Raw genomic sequence first — 16403 nt, forward strand, 5'->3', positions numbered from 1 at the left:
TTGCTCACTGAGTGTCCTCACCGTAAGAGACTTGGCTGCTGCCTACACACCAAGGCCACCCCACCAAGGCCGAAGAAGTGAGGCCAGTTATTACCGTAGAAGACCAGTGCCAGTGTCATTCAGGCTGATTAGACCAGTGTGCTGCCTGACCAGCTTGATCCCCAGGTATACCATCCCCCCCCCCAGCATGGTTCCATTCCAGCTTATTGTTTTAGCTCTCACCGCAGCACTGGTGTGATTCACTCTGTTGTTCCTTGTGTGACTAAGGTTGACTGACAGTTAAAATTAAAGTTGACAAAAACACCACATCATAATTAAGCTAAGTCAAAGACACTAGGTTCTAGTGCTCATAAATACGTTCTGGGGCTAACCCCTGGTAAGCACTGGGCGTCTTCCAAGTATTTGGCACCAGAAATACTACCAGGACCGTGAACCGTGCCTCACCTAAAAGTGGTGCATTGAAATGCACCATATAGAGCCTACTCCCTGGAAATTGGAAGTTGGGTGGGATTGGGGAGAATTCTGTGGTATGCTGCTTTCACCTGCTTTACAATCTGGATTCTTTAGACCTTCTTGCGGCCTCCCTCGTGGCTCTGCGATTGCATGTCTGCTTCCTTTCAGGATCCAGAATGGAGAATGGTGGCTTCTTGACTTGCAGAGTGCCCAGGACCTTTCTCGTGGATCCCGGCGTCTCCACAGCACTTTAGTCTCTGACTCTGCATCTCTACTGTGGCAGCCTCTTCTGCTCTGCCACACCGGTGCATGATCTTTGCATTTGTGAGCTCTAGAATAGGAGCAAATGTCTTCTCCTGCTCTGCCTGTCTGAACTGTGCACTCGCCAGGTTTAAATGGGCCGTGCACAGGTGCTTTGGAAAAACATCTAGACTGTACATGGTAGCTCAAGTTCTTGGTACACAATTCAAACCTCTGCAACCTCCTTGTCTCCGTACTTGGGGAATTCTGGGAGTTGACGTTCATAGATGTTATGGCATTTGAATAATTCTTTTGACTGATTTTATCTAAAGCAACTTTAGAAGAAAAGGGTGTCATGTTTGAGTGGTATGAGTTGGTGTTATGGTTGTGTGTTTGTCCAGCATAATATATAGAAGAGTGTCCACTTCTCCTATTAGTGGGAACACGTATCTGACAGTATGCCATGAGGATCTGGGCATTAGAGGGTCTTCCTCATCAAAAGGGTCTTGGGTATTAGAGGGGCCTCCTCATGGGAAAGGGGGAGATACAGCATCTCGTCCAGTGAAGTCATGACATGTCTCCGGTAGCTGTCTCCTCCCAAGTGATCCTCCCTCATAAAGCCACTCCCAGGGTCGGGATCAGGTAGCGGCTGCCATCCCCTGGCCACATGGGAGGAGGTCACCACCAGGGAATCCATGATGACTCCACTGGATTCATCACAATAGATAAAGGGCAATGGAACAGAGCCCATCCTGTTGTGGTTGGGATGGTCTATTTTCCCAGCTGGGCAGTAAACCTGTGTAGCAGGATTACACAAAGTATTTCTGATGCAAATACCCAGGCAGTAAATTCTTCACTCAGAGTATTTACTGCTTGACAGTTTCATGTCGATTCCATCTCCTGCAACAAATGGAACTTGTGTGACTCCTCCCCGAGAGGGTCCCAGTCCCCACAGATGCCAAAACACCCATGCATCTTTTGGGGTGTTCCAGGGAGAAGCCCCTCCAGAACAGCACCCAGAAAATTGTACCTTCTCTAAGATGGTCGCACTCTTGGTGGTGGCCCTCCTTGAACTACAGGCACTCTAATCCTGAAAATGAGCGATCGTTTCTGCCATTGAAACTGACAGTCCACATTTGCCTGACGTTCAACACCATGCTTATGTGGTCCAAGCCAGGTCGACAATCAGAGCTGTTGCCACACTTGCTGTTACCAATTATAATTTTCAAGAGAATATGCTAGAATGAAACCCGTTCATTGACACCAATTATTTGAACGGCTGAATCAATTTTATTTTTGATGCTAACACTTTATTGTGAACAGTCAATGTCCAATAACTCCAATCTCATGTCTGAAACTTAGCATGCTGGAGTACACACTATTTTATTCTTTTGCTTATAACAACTGTTCATTTGATTAACAGATTTACTACTGGAAAGAACACAACTTTTCCAAAAGAAGTAAGCGGCATGTGGAGAAAAAGATCTTGACTTTCCTAGGAAACCGAACACATGGAATGTTGCCAGGCCTGGAGCCATTCAGTAACTACGCACTCAATGTTCGAGTTGTAAATGGCAAAGGAGAAGGGCCTCCCAGTCGTGATGAGTTCTTCAAGACTCCTGAAGGAGGTAGTACATTTTCAGTTAACACTACACAACCAGAACATGTTCTAAATGATCATTATTTTGTTTGTCATTAAGAAGAAATAGTGGTTGTTCAGAGAACATTCTGAGGCTTAAGAATGGTCCTCGTATGCGGAGTAAACACACTAAGGTGTGGTGACTTTGCGCCCAAAAAACCTTTGGACCAAGTCTATACAGACAGACTGTTTGGGGGCGGTCCTGAGCCCCCACTGCGTGCCCGTAAGCCCCCTCCCGAAAGGACACACACACACAGCCTTTCGGTTCGGGCTTCCCGGTCGCTCTGCTCGCGGCCGGGAACGCCCCTTTATTTATAACCTGGGCTGCGGCGTGCAACGTCACGCCGCCGCGTAAGCCCGTCATTACGGGCAGCGCCACACTCCTCCTTTTTCGGGAGGAACCACAACAACTGCACTTTTAACTATAACAACTTTTAACACACTGCTACACTACAAACCACCACTGCACACCCAACACCCCTTTATTGTCAACCACCCGGATCCCTTCATCACAGTTTACTGGCTAAGTGTCCAAGTACATACTCGCTGAGGTAAGCAGGTTTCCCTCGCCCAGCCCTCTGGGGGTACCTCCTGCCTACCTCCGGCCCATGATGTCCCTCAGCCGCGGCTCCCCGGATTGGGGGGTCTGGGACATCCTCCCGAAGATCTCCATCATCGGGGTCCTCTGGTGGGTCAGGTTCAGGCGGAGTGTCAGTCCGTGGATCACCCAGTTTCTTGAAGAAACTCACATTCCGGGTGACGGCAGATCGCCCATCCGAGGCCGTCACCATGAATCCCTTGACCGCCACTGTCAGGACTGACTAGTTTCATAACAGGAAGAGTAACAAGATTAACATTGTGCCTTTAGAGCTGGCTGGGTTAGTTGTGCTTTTAGAACTGGCTGGTTTAGTAACAGGAAGAGTTTGTTCATAGAATTAACATTGTGCTTGCCCAAGTCAAGATGGAGTGAAAGAAACTTACTCTGATTGGTTAAAGAAACAATGATATGTTTGGTTGCCTGATTGGTGGAGAGGACAATGGGTTTGATTCTTGGGAGATGAGCAAGATTCTAAACTGCCTTTCATCCAGAGAAATTCAGTGGCTGGTTGTGTATTAGTTAAGCTCCTTAAGTAAGGCATTTCCAGAGCTCAGAAAATCTACCAAAGTAAGAATATCGTTTGCTGATCCAATTTGAACAAGAAGTCATCAGGTGGGATCGTTCTTTTAAAGATTTTGAGATTGTCACAGTGAACTTTCATTTTCTTTTATAAGAAAACTTAAAGAGTAAACAAGTTTCAAGTTCATTTGAGAAAAGAGACATTACAGTTAGAGTTATTATAAGGAAAACAAGCTTGAAGATTGTGCGTAGGATTTTAAAGTTGATTAACTGTGTGAAATGTTCTTCAAGACTGTTTAATGTGTGCGCGAGCTCGCAAGTTGTCGTTTGCGTGTTCTTTTTAAAGTGCGTGTACATTTTTCACGTGAAAGTCGTTTCCTGAGAAAGCGCGTGTGGTTTGCGATAGAGCGCGTGCCAAAAAGAATTGCGCGTGTGAATTTTAGCGCGTGTACATTTTTCATGTGAAAGTCGTTTCCTGAGAAAGCGCGTGTGGTTTGCGATAGAGCGCGTGCCAAAAAGAATTGCGCGTGTGAATTTTAGCGCGTGTACATTTTTCACGTGAAAGTCGTTTCCTGAGAAAGCGCGTGTGGTTTGCGATAGAGCGCGTGCCAAAAAGAATTGCGTGTGTGAATTTTAGCGCGTGTACATTTTTTCACGTGAAAGTCGTTTTCTGAGAAAGCGCGTGTCGGGCTGCGATAGAGCGCGAGTCCATTTTTATCAGCGCGTGTTATTTTTTATCGCGTTTACGTATTTTTTCACGCGTGCTGGTTTTTTAAGATAATCGCGTGTGTATTTTACAGGCGAGGACAATTCTTCACGTCTTCTGATTTCACGTGTTTATCGCACACGCTAGTAAAGGAAGAAACTATACGTTCTTTGTGTAAATGTGTAAATAAGGAAAACAATTCACACGCAGAAAGAAAGCAGTATTCCAGGAAGTTAAAGAATATAATTTAAAGTAATCTATGCAAATAGAACTCAATGTTTTCAGAGAAAGACTGCAATTTACGTAAGCATTGAAAACTACATAAGATCAGAAGAACTTTGAAGTAAGAAGAATATCTAATTCTGAAAAGATGTTGCAAAGGCCATCACTTTAGGATTCTAAAGAGACTAGGTTGGCTTGAACTATTTGCACAATACAAGATATATTTACAAGATATTCCACAAAGGTTACTAACCTCTAAGTCTTTTACTGAGGTTTAAGAGGTAAAGAGTTTAGAATTTATTTAGCATAATTTAGAAAAGAAGTTTTCTTATTATATTAGTAACCAGGTGTATTTGTTTATCACAGATACCAGAGCCTACCAGACGGTTGAAGGGCAGCTGTGTCTCCGTTGTTATTTTCTCCAAATTCCCCTTTCCCTTTCTTGGGGTTTTCAGCTCAGCTTATATTTAAGGGTTGAGAGGTGAACTCCTGGTGAGGGTCTGTGGGGCCAGCATCAGCTCCTGTGGAATTCAGTCAAGCCGGACCCTGACAGGATGAAAGGCCCACGATAATATTTTCCACCTGAGCTGATATGGATCCCACAGAGGCACTAGCTAGTTCCATAAGGGACATGTTTTCAGAGTTAAGGGAGGAAATGAGGGCTGTGCGAAAAGAAAATCAGGAATTACAAGTCAAGTTTGAAGAGTTAAACTCCAAGGTTACCCGTAAGGGTGAAGAAATTTCTTTGGAGTCAAGAGATTCAGAGGATACTAGTAGAGAATTACCAGTGTTAATTAGAGAGGATTTGGGTGAAGGAACGAGTTCTCAAGAAAGACGCAGGGGAAGTTTGAATATACCTGTAGGTCCAGTCCCCTTAGCACCTCCAGAACGTTTTGGGGGAGAGGCCAAGAAATGTCAGATTTTCCTTACACAGTGTGAACTTCATTTCCTTTGTCGACCTGAAGCTTTTAACACAGATGCTTCTAAAATAGCTTTTATGCTGTCTTACCTCACTGGTGAGGCAGCAACTTGGTCAGTATTATTGGTTGGTCAAGAGAATCCAATACTAAAGAACTTGTTAGCTTTCAAGTTAGAATTTAAAAAGATGTTTGACAGACGCCAATTATCTCAAGAATTAGATGGAGAACTACTAGAGTTAAAACAGGGAACCAAAGATTTAGTGTCTTACATCACACAGTTCAGATCTTTAGTATTAGAGAGCAATTGGCCAGAAGAGAAGCAATCCTCTTTATTTTATAGAGGTTTGAAGGAGGAATTGAAAGATGCATTATCTACAATTGTTAATAGACCCACTTCATGTGAGGATTTAATTAATCTGGTCATACAAATTGACTATAGATTAGGGGAACGCAAGGCTGAGCGTAGAAGAGGAGGAGTTGAGCAACCCAGAGTTTTCCCTAGAGTTGATAGAGGAAGATTAGAAATTGTAAATAAAGAATTGAGAACTGGGAACGCAGAGAGAGTAAATAAAGTGAGAGGTCCTTTAACTAAGGAGGAGAAGGATAGGCGAAAACAGAATAATTTATGTTTATATTGTGGGAAATCAGGACATTTTGTTGGAAATTGCCCTTGGTGTCCAAAACCTTCTGCATCTACTAACAGCTCCAGAAATCAGCAAGTGGCAAATACCATCCAAGCAGCAGTACCCCATATTACATTGAATGTATCCTTGTATATTAAAGAGGAATTAAAGGGAAGTGGTCCAGTAGTAATAGATTCAGGAGCCACTGGTAACTTCATGGATTGGAATGTGGTTAAAGATATGAATGTGCCTTACGTTGTAAAAGATATACCAGAGTATGTGAGAGCGGTGGATGGGTCTCAACTGACATCAGGTTTAATTACACATGAAACAATCCCATTGGAAATGGAAATTGGAGGACACTGGGAGGAAATTGTGTTTGAATTAATTGACACTCCACAGTTGAAAATAATTTTGGGAATGCCTTGGTTGACGTATCATAACCCTCAGATTGATTGGGGAAGAAGAGTGGTGAAATTGGATTCTGCTTTTTGTGTTACAAATTGTTGTAAAGAAGCAATTCAGGAAAATGTCTCTAGTGATAATTGTTCAGAAGTAGTGGAAGGTTTGGTGAATTTGGGAACTATAGTACATTCTATAGGGGCTGTAATGGGAGAATTACCAAAGTGTTACCATGATTTCAATGATGTGTTTAGTGAAAAGGAAGCTAATGAATTACCTCCTCATAGAGAGTATGACTGTAAAATTGATTTAGAACCAGGGGCCCACATTCCTTGCAGTCGCATCTATGCCTTAACAGAAAAAGAGAATCAACATTTGAAGGATTACATCCAAGAAAATTTGAATAAGGGTTTCATCAGGCACTCTCGATCGCCAGCAGCTTCTCCACTATTTTTTGTTCCCAAAAAGGAAGGCACTTTACGAACATGCATAGATTATAGAGCATTAAACAAGATAACAATTAAAAACAGATATCCGCTGCCTTTGATATCAGTAATGTTAGACCAGATTCAAGGAGCCTCAGTATTTAGCAAACTAGATCTTCGTGGTGCATATCATTTGGTGCGAGTTCGTCAAGGAGATGAATGGAAGACGGCATTTAGAACAAAATTTGGTCTTTTCGAATATCAAGTAATACCATTCGGATTGTGTAACGCTCCCGCAGCCTTTCAATTTTTTATAAATTAGGTATTAAGAGATTTTATTGACATCTTTGTAGTAGTATACATAGATGACATTCTCATTTATTCTAAGGATCTCATGCAACATGAAGAACATGTCAAGAAAGTGTTACAACGACTAAGGGAGAATAAACTATTTGCTAAGTTAGAAAAGAGCCAATTTCATACCAGAGAAGTGGAATTTCTAGGTTTTATGATTTCTCCCAAAGGTTTGGAAATGGATATGAAGAAAATTAAGGCAGTTGAACAGTGGCCAACTCCAACTTGTGTTAAAGATATCCAAAGCTTCCTGGGCTTTGCAAACTTTTACAGGAGATTCATTAAAAATTTCTCTCAAACTGTTGCTCCTATCACCAAATTATTGAAGAAAGGAATGAAATTTGAGTGGAAAGATGAAGCGGATCAAGCTTTCAAAACATTGAAGAACTGTTTTACATCTGGACCGATCTTATTACACCCAGATCCTTCACAACCATTTTTTGTGGAGGCAGATGCTTCTAATGTTGCAATTGGAGCAGTGCTTTCTCAAAGGCATCCTGAAACTGGACAGTTGCATCCTGTGGCCTATCTATCTAAGAAATTGCTTCCAGCAGAAGTGAACTACACAATTACAGACAGAGAACTCCTGGCAATCAAGAAAGCATTTCAGGAATGGAGACATTATCTGTTGGGAGCAAGATTCACAGTAACCGTTTTAACCGATCATCGAAATCTTCTGTTTTTGAAATCTGCTCGAACACTATCACCTCGACAACTTAGGTGGTCACTTTTCTTTTCAGAATACGATTTTGTGATAACATTCAAGCCTGGGCGGTTAAACGGTAAAGCGGATGCTTTATCACGACAAGGATATTCGGGAGAAGTTGAAAATCAATTATTACCAGAACCAGTGATTGCAGAAGAAAAATTTATCCTAAGTGCTACACAGGAAGAGAATCAGCTTCTTAAAAAGATTCTAAAGGAATTACCAGAAGATGAAATTCAATCTTGGTTAGCGGAGGATTCTGGAAGACATTTAATTGAAGGATTTCCATGTGTTCATTCTAAAATTTACCTTCCAAGCAAGGAACTGCAAAAGGAAATTATGCAAGAATGTCATGAATCCAAGTTGGTAGGTCACCCTGGAATTCGTAAAACTATTGAACTGGTTGAGAGAAAGTTTTGGTGGAAAGAAATGAAAAAAGATATTGAAGACTATGTGAAAACATGTGAAGTCTGTGCTCGAGTAAAGTCAGGAGGAGGAAAACCATCTGGGTTATTAAATCCATTACCAGTACCTCCTAGTCCTTGGTTTACAATCTCTATGGATTATATTGTAGATCTTCCCAAAGATCAAGGTTACACTACAGTATTAGTAGTTGTGGATTTACTAACTAAAGCTGGGCATTTCATTCCCATGAAAGGAGAGGCTTCTGCAAGGAATCTGGCAAAAAGTTTTTTGCAAGAAGTAGTACGATTACATGGTCTACCAACACATATTGTATCAGATCGAGGGTCCCAGTTCATTTCTAAGTTTTGGTGAGCTTTCTGTACAGAGTTGGGAATTGAGGTTAAGCTTTCTTCAGGTTATCACCCACAGACCAACGGCCAAACAGAGCGAGTAAATCAAGAATTGGAAAAATATATTAGAGCTTTTTGGCAAGAAAGAGGAAGTTGGGTAGATCTTCTTTGGCTAGCAGAGTTTAGCTATAACAATTCTGTCAAGGATTCTACTAAGTATTCTCCATTTTTTAGCAACTATGGTTTCCATCCACGATTTTTGAAAGAAGTGTTACCATCTGAGTATTCCAATCCAGAGGTTGAGCAGCGATTGACTTGTATTAGAGATGGTTTAGTGAAAGCTAAAGAAACCTTAGAAAAAAGTAAGCTAAGATTTAAAACATTTGCTGATAAGAAACGTCGTAAAGCACCACATTATCAGGTGGGTCAAAAAGTTTGGTTGTCCACAAAAAACTTACGTTTAAAGGGAAGAACTAAATTTAGTCCGAGATTTATTGGTCCATTTGAAATAGAAAGAATAATAAATCCCGTAGCAATCAAACTGAAATTACCCGCAAGTATCAAAAGTCACCCTACATTTCATGTTAGCTTAGTGAAACCTTGTGTGTCAGGAACTAGATTAGGAAAACCACCACCAGCAGTTTACACAGAGGACAATGACGAAGAGTTTGAAGTTAAGAAAATCTTAGATTCCAGGATTGTTAGAGGTACCTTACAATATCTTATTGACTGGAAGGGATACGGTCCTGAAGAAAGATCTTGGGAGGATCAAGTAGATGTACATGCCCCTCAATTGATAAAACAGTTTCACAAGAGTTTCCCTGCTAAACCAGGCCCTGGGACAGGGCTTTGAAGAGGGGGGTACTGTCAGGACTGACTAGTTTCATAACAGGAAGAGTAACAAGATTAACATTGTGCCTTTAGAGCTGGCTGGGTTAGTTGTGCTTTTAGAACTGGCTGGTTTAGTAACAGGAAGAGTTTGTTCATAGAATTAACATTGTGCTTGCCCAAGTCAAGATGGAGTGAAAGAAACTTACTCTGATTGGTTAAAGAAACAATGATATGTTTGGTTGCCTGATTGGTGGAGAGGACAATGGGTTTGATTCTTGGGAGATGAGCAAGATTCTAAACTGCCTTTCATCCAGAGAAATTCAGTGGCTGGTTGTGTATTAGTTAAGCTCCTTAAGTAAGGCCTTTCCAGAGCTCAGAAAATCTACCAAAGTAAGAATATCGTTTGCTGATCCAATTTGAACAAGAAGTCATCAGGTGGGATCGTTCTTTTAAAGATTTTGAGATTGTCACAGTGAACTTTCATTTTCTTTCATAAGAAAACTTAAAGAGTAAACAAGTTTCAAGTTCATTTGAGAAAAGAGACATTACAGTTAAAGTTATTATAAGGAAAACAAGCTTGAAGATTGTGCGTAGGATTTTAAAGTTGATTAACTGTGTGAAATGTTCTTCAAGACTGTTTAATGTGTGCGCGAGTTTGCAAGTTGTCGTTTGCGTGTTCTTTTTAAAGTGCGTGTACATTTTTCACATGAAAGTCGTTTCCTGAGAAAGCGCGTGTGGTTTGCGATAGAGCGCGTGCCAAAAAGAATTGCGCGTGTGAATTTTAGCGCGTGTACATTTTTCACGTGAAAGTCGTTTCCTGAGAAAGCGCGTGTGGTTTGCGATAGAGCGCGTGCCAAAAAGAATTGCGCGTGTGAATTTTAGCGCGTGTACATTTTTTCACGTGAAAGTCGTTTTCTGAGAAAGCGCGTGTCGGGCTGCGATAGAGCGCGAGTCCATTTTTATCAGCGCGTGTTATTTTTTATCGCGTTTACGTATTTTTTCACGCGCGCGGGTTTTTTAAGATAATCGCGTGTGTATTTTACACGCGAGGACAATTCTTCACGTCTTCTGATTTCACGTGTTTATCGCACACGCTAGTAAAGGAAGAAACTATACGTTCTTTGTGTAAATGTGTAAATAAGGAAAACAATTCACACGCAGAAAGAAAGCAGTATTCCAGGAAGTTAAAGAATATAATTTAAAGTAATCTATGCAAATAGAACTCAATGTTTTCAGAGAAAGACTGCAATTTATGTAAGCATTGAAAACTACATAAGATCAGAAGAACTTTGAAGTAAGAAGAATATCTAATTCTGAAAAGATGTTGCAAAGGCCATCACTTTAGGATTCTAAAGAGACTAGGTTGGCTTGAACTATTTGCACAATACAAGATATATTTACAAGATATTCCACAAAGGTTACTAACCTCTAAGTCTTTTACTGAGGTTTAAGAGGTAAAGAGTTTAGAATTTATTTAGCATAATTTAGAAAAGAAGTTTTCTTATTATATTAGTAACCAGGTGTATTTGTTTATCACAGATACCAGAGCCTACCAGACGGTTGAAGGGCAGCTGTGTCTCCGTTGTTATTTTCTCCAAATTCCCCTTTCCCTTTCTTGGGGTTTTCAGCTCAGCTTATATTTAAGGGTTGAGAGGTGAACTCCTGGTGAGGGTCTGTGGGGCCAGCATCAGCTCCTGTGGAATTCAGTCAAGCCGGACCCTGACAGGTAAGCAGGTTTCCCTCGCCCAGCCCTCTGGGGGTACCTCCTGCCTACCTCCGGCCCATGATGTCCCTCAGCCGCGGCTCCCCGGATTGGGGGGTCTGGGACATCCTCCCGAAGATCTCCATCATCGGGGTCCTCTGGTGGGTCAGGTTCAGGCGGAGTGTCAGTCCGTGGATCACCCAGTTTCTTGAAGAAACTCACATTCCGGGTGACGGCAGATCGCCCATCCGAGGCCGTCACCATGAATCCCTTGACCGCCACAACATCCAAGGGCTCGGGTTCATAGGGGAGTGAGAGTTTCCCATGGGGGTGTCAGTTTCGGATTAGAACTTCGTCTCCCGGCTCAAGCCGTTGAGGCCGGAGACCCCTTCGCAGGTTTTCCTGGTCAATTCTCACTCGCCTTTCCATTTCAACCCGCTGGTTATCAATCACTCCAGGCTCTTTCTCCACAGCCTCGGGTAGCAGGCCCCGGGGGCATCTCTTGAACAGCGCTTCTGCGGGAGCCACTCCGGTTGAGGCATGCGGGGTGGTGCGATACACCCGCAGGAATTGGTACAGGGCCCGTTGTAGGGGCTGACCCTGTCCCTGGGCGATTCGGAATGTCTTGTTAAGAGTCCGCATGAGTCTCTCCGCATCGCCATTGGCTCGGGGCCACAGCGGTGACACCTTCCTGTGCTGCACCCCGCAGCTCTCCATGAGCTCGGAGAACCGCTCACTTTGGAAAGGAGCCCCATTGTCTGAGCACAGAGTGTGGGGAAACCCGTGGGCTGCAAAGATCTTCTCCACCGCCACCACCACATGCTCAAACGCCACGGATTCGACGAACTCCACCTCTGGATATCTAGAGTACTCATCGACAATTGCCAAGAAGTGGGTGCCCACCGACGTTGATCCAAAGTCCGCGTGGACGACCTCCCAAAGCCGTGTGCCTCGGGGCATCGCTTCTATTGCCGGCTCCCGTTGCAGAGGAGAGGCTGCCTGACACCACACACATGCTGCTACAAAGTCATCAACCCTCTTCTCTAGTTCAGGAAACCAGACCATCAACCGGAGCCGCGCCTTGGTCTTGGCTGCGCCTTGATGTCCATGGTGGGCCAACGTGATGACCTCCTTCACTTTTGACAGGGGGACGACAATCCGGTCACCCCGGAGCAGCAGGCCCGACTCCGAAAACGACAACTCGTCCTTCACTTTCCACAGCTGTTCAAGAGTTGTTCTGGCCTCTTGTGTCCGCCCGGCCACAGCCTCGAGGACGGACTTCCAGGAGCAGTGTTGCATCGAGTGCCTCAGTATTTGAAAGCATTTGTTTGGTGGCCGCCTCCACCACCATCCGTGCATGGCTGTCAGCCTCTTCTTCGCAGATACCATGCCCCTCTCCCCCGCACACCCCCGGGTGGCGGGAAAGGTAGTCCGCCGCATTGTTGGCCCCGGGCCTGTATACCAAGGTAACGGAGTACTCAAGGAGGGCGAGCATCCATCTCTCAATCCTGGCCGGGGGCTTTGACGATGACCCAACCAGGATTGGAAGCAACAGTTTGTGATCGGTTACCACCATCCCGGACGACCCAAGACATAGAGTCGAAAATGTCTGCAGCCCCACAGCACCGCAAGGGCCTCCCGCTCGATCTGGGAGTACCTCTGCTCAGTCTCTGAGAGTGCCTTTCTGGCATATGCCACGGGGCGAACTTCCCCGTTGCGATCCACCTGAGTTAGCATGGCCCCCAGGCCAAAAGGGCTTGCATCAACAACGATCTCTGATTCCAGGGCGGGGTCGAAGAATGCCATGGTGTCTTCCGTTGTGAGGGCAGCTTTAATGTCCTCAAAAGCGGCCTGCTCAAGTGGGCCCCAGTGCCACGTTGACTCCTTCTTCGTCAGGGCCCGGAGTGGTTCCGATCTTGAGGCGAGGTTCTGGATGAAACGCCCACAGTAGGTCGGGAGGTTGTGCCGATTTGATGTCCTGGACCTTTCTTGGATCGGGCGATACCCCTCCCTCCTTGAACACAAAACCGAAGAATTCAATGGAGGTGCGCATGAATTCGCATTTTTCCTTATGAAGGGTAAGGCCCAGTGACTGGAGCCGTTCCAGGGTCTTTCCGAGCCTCCTCATATGGGCCACCTCTGTTTTCACGAACACCAGAATGTCATTGCTGATGTTGAGGACGCCCTCGAGGTCTGCCAGGGCACCCCTAATAATGTTCTGGAACACCTCGGCGGCAGATGACACTCCAAAACTCAACCTCTTATATCGGTACAGTCCCCGGTGGGTGGTAAACGTTGTTATGTACCTGGACTCGGGGTGGAGAACGACCTGGTGGTAACCTGCTCGGAGATCCAGTTTTGAAAAGAACCGAGCCCCTTGTACTTCCGCAATTATGTCGTCGATCGTGGGTGTGAGATGCCGCTCCTTCTTTATTGCCTTGTTAGGGAGCCTCATGTCGACACAGATGCGGACAGAATCAGGTTGCTTAGGTTTTCTGGCCACCACGATCGGAGACACCCAGGGGGTCGGGCCCTCCACCTTTTCAATGATGTCCAGGTTTACCAAACTGTCCAGCTCCTTGTCCACCTGCTCTCTTAGATGAAACGGTACCCTACGGTGTTTCAGGGCAATAGGTTGGACCGACTCATCAATGTGAAGCCAAACCGGTTCACCGGTCATCTTTCCGATCCCACTGAAGAGTGCTGCGTACTTGTCTAGGAGATCATTGATGTCTTCCATGTAGACTGAATAGGCGAAACTGACAATCCCCAGGGCCTCGGCAGCGGCACAGCTGAGCAGGGTGTTGTCACTCACAGGAGTTACATAGAAGCGAGCCTTGATCTGTGAGCCGTCATGTTCAACACTGGCTATAAAGGCACCATCCAGTGGTATCGGTTCCAGCCCTCCAAATGCAAATATGCAAGCCTTCGGTGTGTCCAGACCTGGGAGGGGTTCAAGCGTGTCATAATGTCCTCTGGCCATTACATTAACGGAGGCCCCCGTATCCACGAGCACCGGGACTGGGGAGTGATTGACCTCCACCACACATCTGGGCTGCCTCCGGCTCTTTCTTTTCAGGATTTCCACGCTCGAGACGAAAAAGATGTTCTCCTCGTCTTCCTCCTCGGCACCCTCTACCTGGGGATCCACTTCGCCCTGATCTACCTGGGGCACATTCGGCGGCGGGTTCTGGCGTGGACTCCACGTCTGTGCCTGGCCTCTCAGCACCATCACCGGCAGGGCTGCACGGCATACCCTTGAAAAGTGATCGGCCAGTCCACATCTGCCACAGGTCTTTCCCACCGCCGGACATTCTGTCGGGTGAGGAAGGTCGTATCCGCATTTCTGGCACGACTCCGCGCCTCTGCCTGCCCTGTCGCGGGGTCCTCCACCAGGACGTCTCATGCCTCTGCCACCTCGCCACACGACGCACACCTCCTCCGACCTCACTGACCGGGATCCTGCCTCCATCTTGTTGGCCCGAGCCTCCGCCACCTCATGGCAACGGCCGAGCTCCAGTATGCGGGGCAGAGTGATGCCTGGCTCTCTCAGGACCTGCCTCCTGAGTTTGCCGGAGGAGCATGCCTGGATTAACATTGTGCGCATCATGTCTTCCGCATCCGTCCACGCACATCCTAGGGAGAGGCGGCGCAAACGACCATAGAAGGTGTCCAGCGTCTCATCATCCTTCTGTTTGGCCGACAGCATAACAAATCTCTCATAGTCCACATTAGCAAGGGGGAGGAAATGTGCAAGGAGGGCCGCCTTGGCCGTCATAGGAGGCATTGGCAGGTGTGAGGGATTCAAATATTTCCTGGACCGCAGGCCCTGCGGAGTACAGCATGGTGGCCACTCTGCTGTCATCGTCCGTCACCTGAGAGGCCCTGAAATACATATCAAGGCGACTCATCCATCTCCTCCACCGGGGGCCCATGCTCGAAGGTGGCCCCGATGCGTCAAATTCCGGAATGGGCTGCAAAGCAGCGTGGGCCGCAGGTGCTCTTGCCTGAGCCATGATGGGGGGTCCAGGTTGGGCAGCTGGCAGCACTGCTGGAGGTCCTTGCAGGGGCACCTGTGGAGCCGGTATCGGCTGTTGCATTGGAATTACTGGAGGCTGCCCAGCCTGTTGAGGAATCGGCGCAGCCCCTGCCCCGTCATCCGAATCTTCAGAGTCAAACATAGGTCTGAGCGCACAGGCACCCCCACCAGTTGTCCTGGAGGCCGCAACTCAGCCACCCTTCACCATCCACAGTGTGAGTGTCAATAACAGTCAAATCCGATACCAGGTACACACTACGAGCCTGACAGCTGACCTGGGACGGGCACCAGCTTCAAGGACCAGGAACAAAGCGTGCTGGTGTGAATGTCTCTCAATCACAGCCTTCTCCGATGATGAAGAGGACGAAGAAGATTCTACAGCCACTTGATGATGAAGGGGACGAAGAAAAATGCTGTCTCCATCGCGCTGGCATCCACCAATGTATAGGTGTTCCAAAAATTAAGTCATAAGCATGGAGTAGGCTAAGCAGGTCCAGCCATGTTAACCCTTCTCCTGGCTTTCACACGACGTAGTAGCACCAAAACTACATGAAAATCCACAATCCAACCATGGGTGTGCAGATCATGCTGCCTGCAAGCAGAATTTCCAAAAATTTGGCCCGGATTCACTTCCCCCTCCAAACCGGAGCTCGGAGAACATCCGCGGCCTACCAGACAAAATGGCCGCCGGCCGCGTGTACGAGCCGCAGCCACGGCCTAAGACGGAGCATCCAGGCGCTCCGTACATGCAGAAAAAATTTGGAAGCCTGCACCGCCGGGCCCGGGCATCCGCACTCGCTCGTCGCCACTGTTGGGGGGCGGTCCTGAGCCCCCACTGCGTGCCTGTAAGCCCCCTCCCGAAAGGACACACAGCCTTTCGGTTCGGGCTTCCCGGTCGCTCTGCTCGCGGCCGGGAACGCCCCTTTATTTATAACCTGGGCGGCGGCGTGCAACGTCACGCCGCCGCGTAAGCCCGTCATTACGGGCAGCGCCACACAGACCAACCTGTGTTGTGATACCCCTGAAGTGAGGAGTACCATTCTACACTGGGAAAAAAGGATTTTGCTTCAGATCATAAATGAGTTGCCATTACCCTATGAATTCCTCAACAACAAACTCCTAAATTGCCCCTTGTGATAAAGATGGCCTGTTTTAGCTGCCTTTGTGGAGGGATTTGTGTGTATTTTGCAATTGTTTTCTGCCTAGTTTGTGGTTTTTTGTGGAGTTTATTTTGTATTTTCTGTGGACACCATTCCGTTTTCTGAGCTG

At 46.3% G+C, this 16403-nt stretch overlaps 1 protein-coding gene across 25 annotated transcripts in view; it reads left to right on the plus strand.

Annotated features, from left to right (window-relative positions):
- The window catches only part of NRCAM (neuronal cell adhesion molecule), a 731897-nt gene that overhangs the window by 643230 nt on the left and 72264 nt on the right, over positions 1-16403 (plus strand). For all 25 annotated transcript variants that reach the window (XM_069627974.1, XM_069627975.1, XM_069627972.1 and 22 more), the window contains one exon: positions 2117-2321. In XM_069627974.1, the coding sequence (XP_069484075.1) occupies positions 2117-2321 (205 nt within the window). The remainder of the gene's footprint in view (positions 1-2116; positions 2322-16403) is intronic.

This window comes from Ambystoma mexicanum, chromosome 12, assembly GCF_040938575.1.
Source record: "Ambystoma mexicanum isolate Mex_15411 chromosome 12, UKY_AmexF1_1, whole genome shotgun sequence".
NCBI lineage: Eukaryota > Metazoa > Chordata > Amphibia > Caudata > Ambystomatidae > Ambystoma > Ambystoma mexicanum.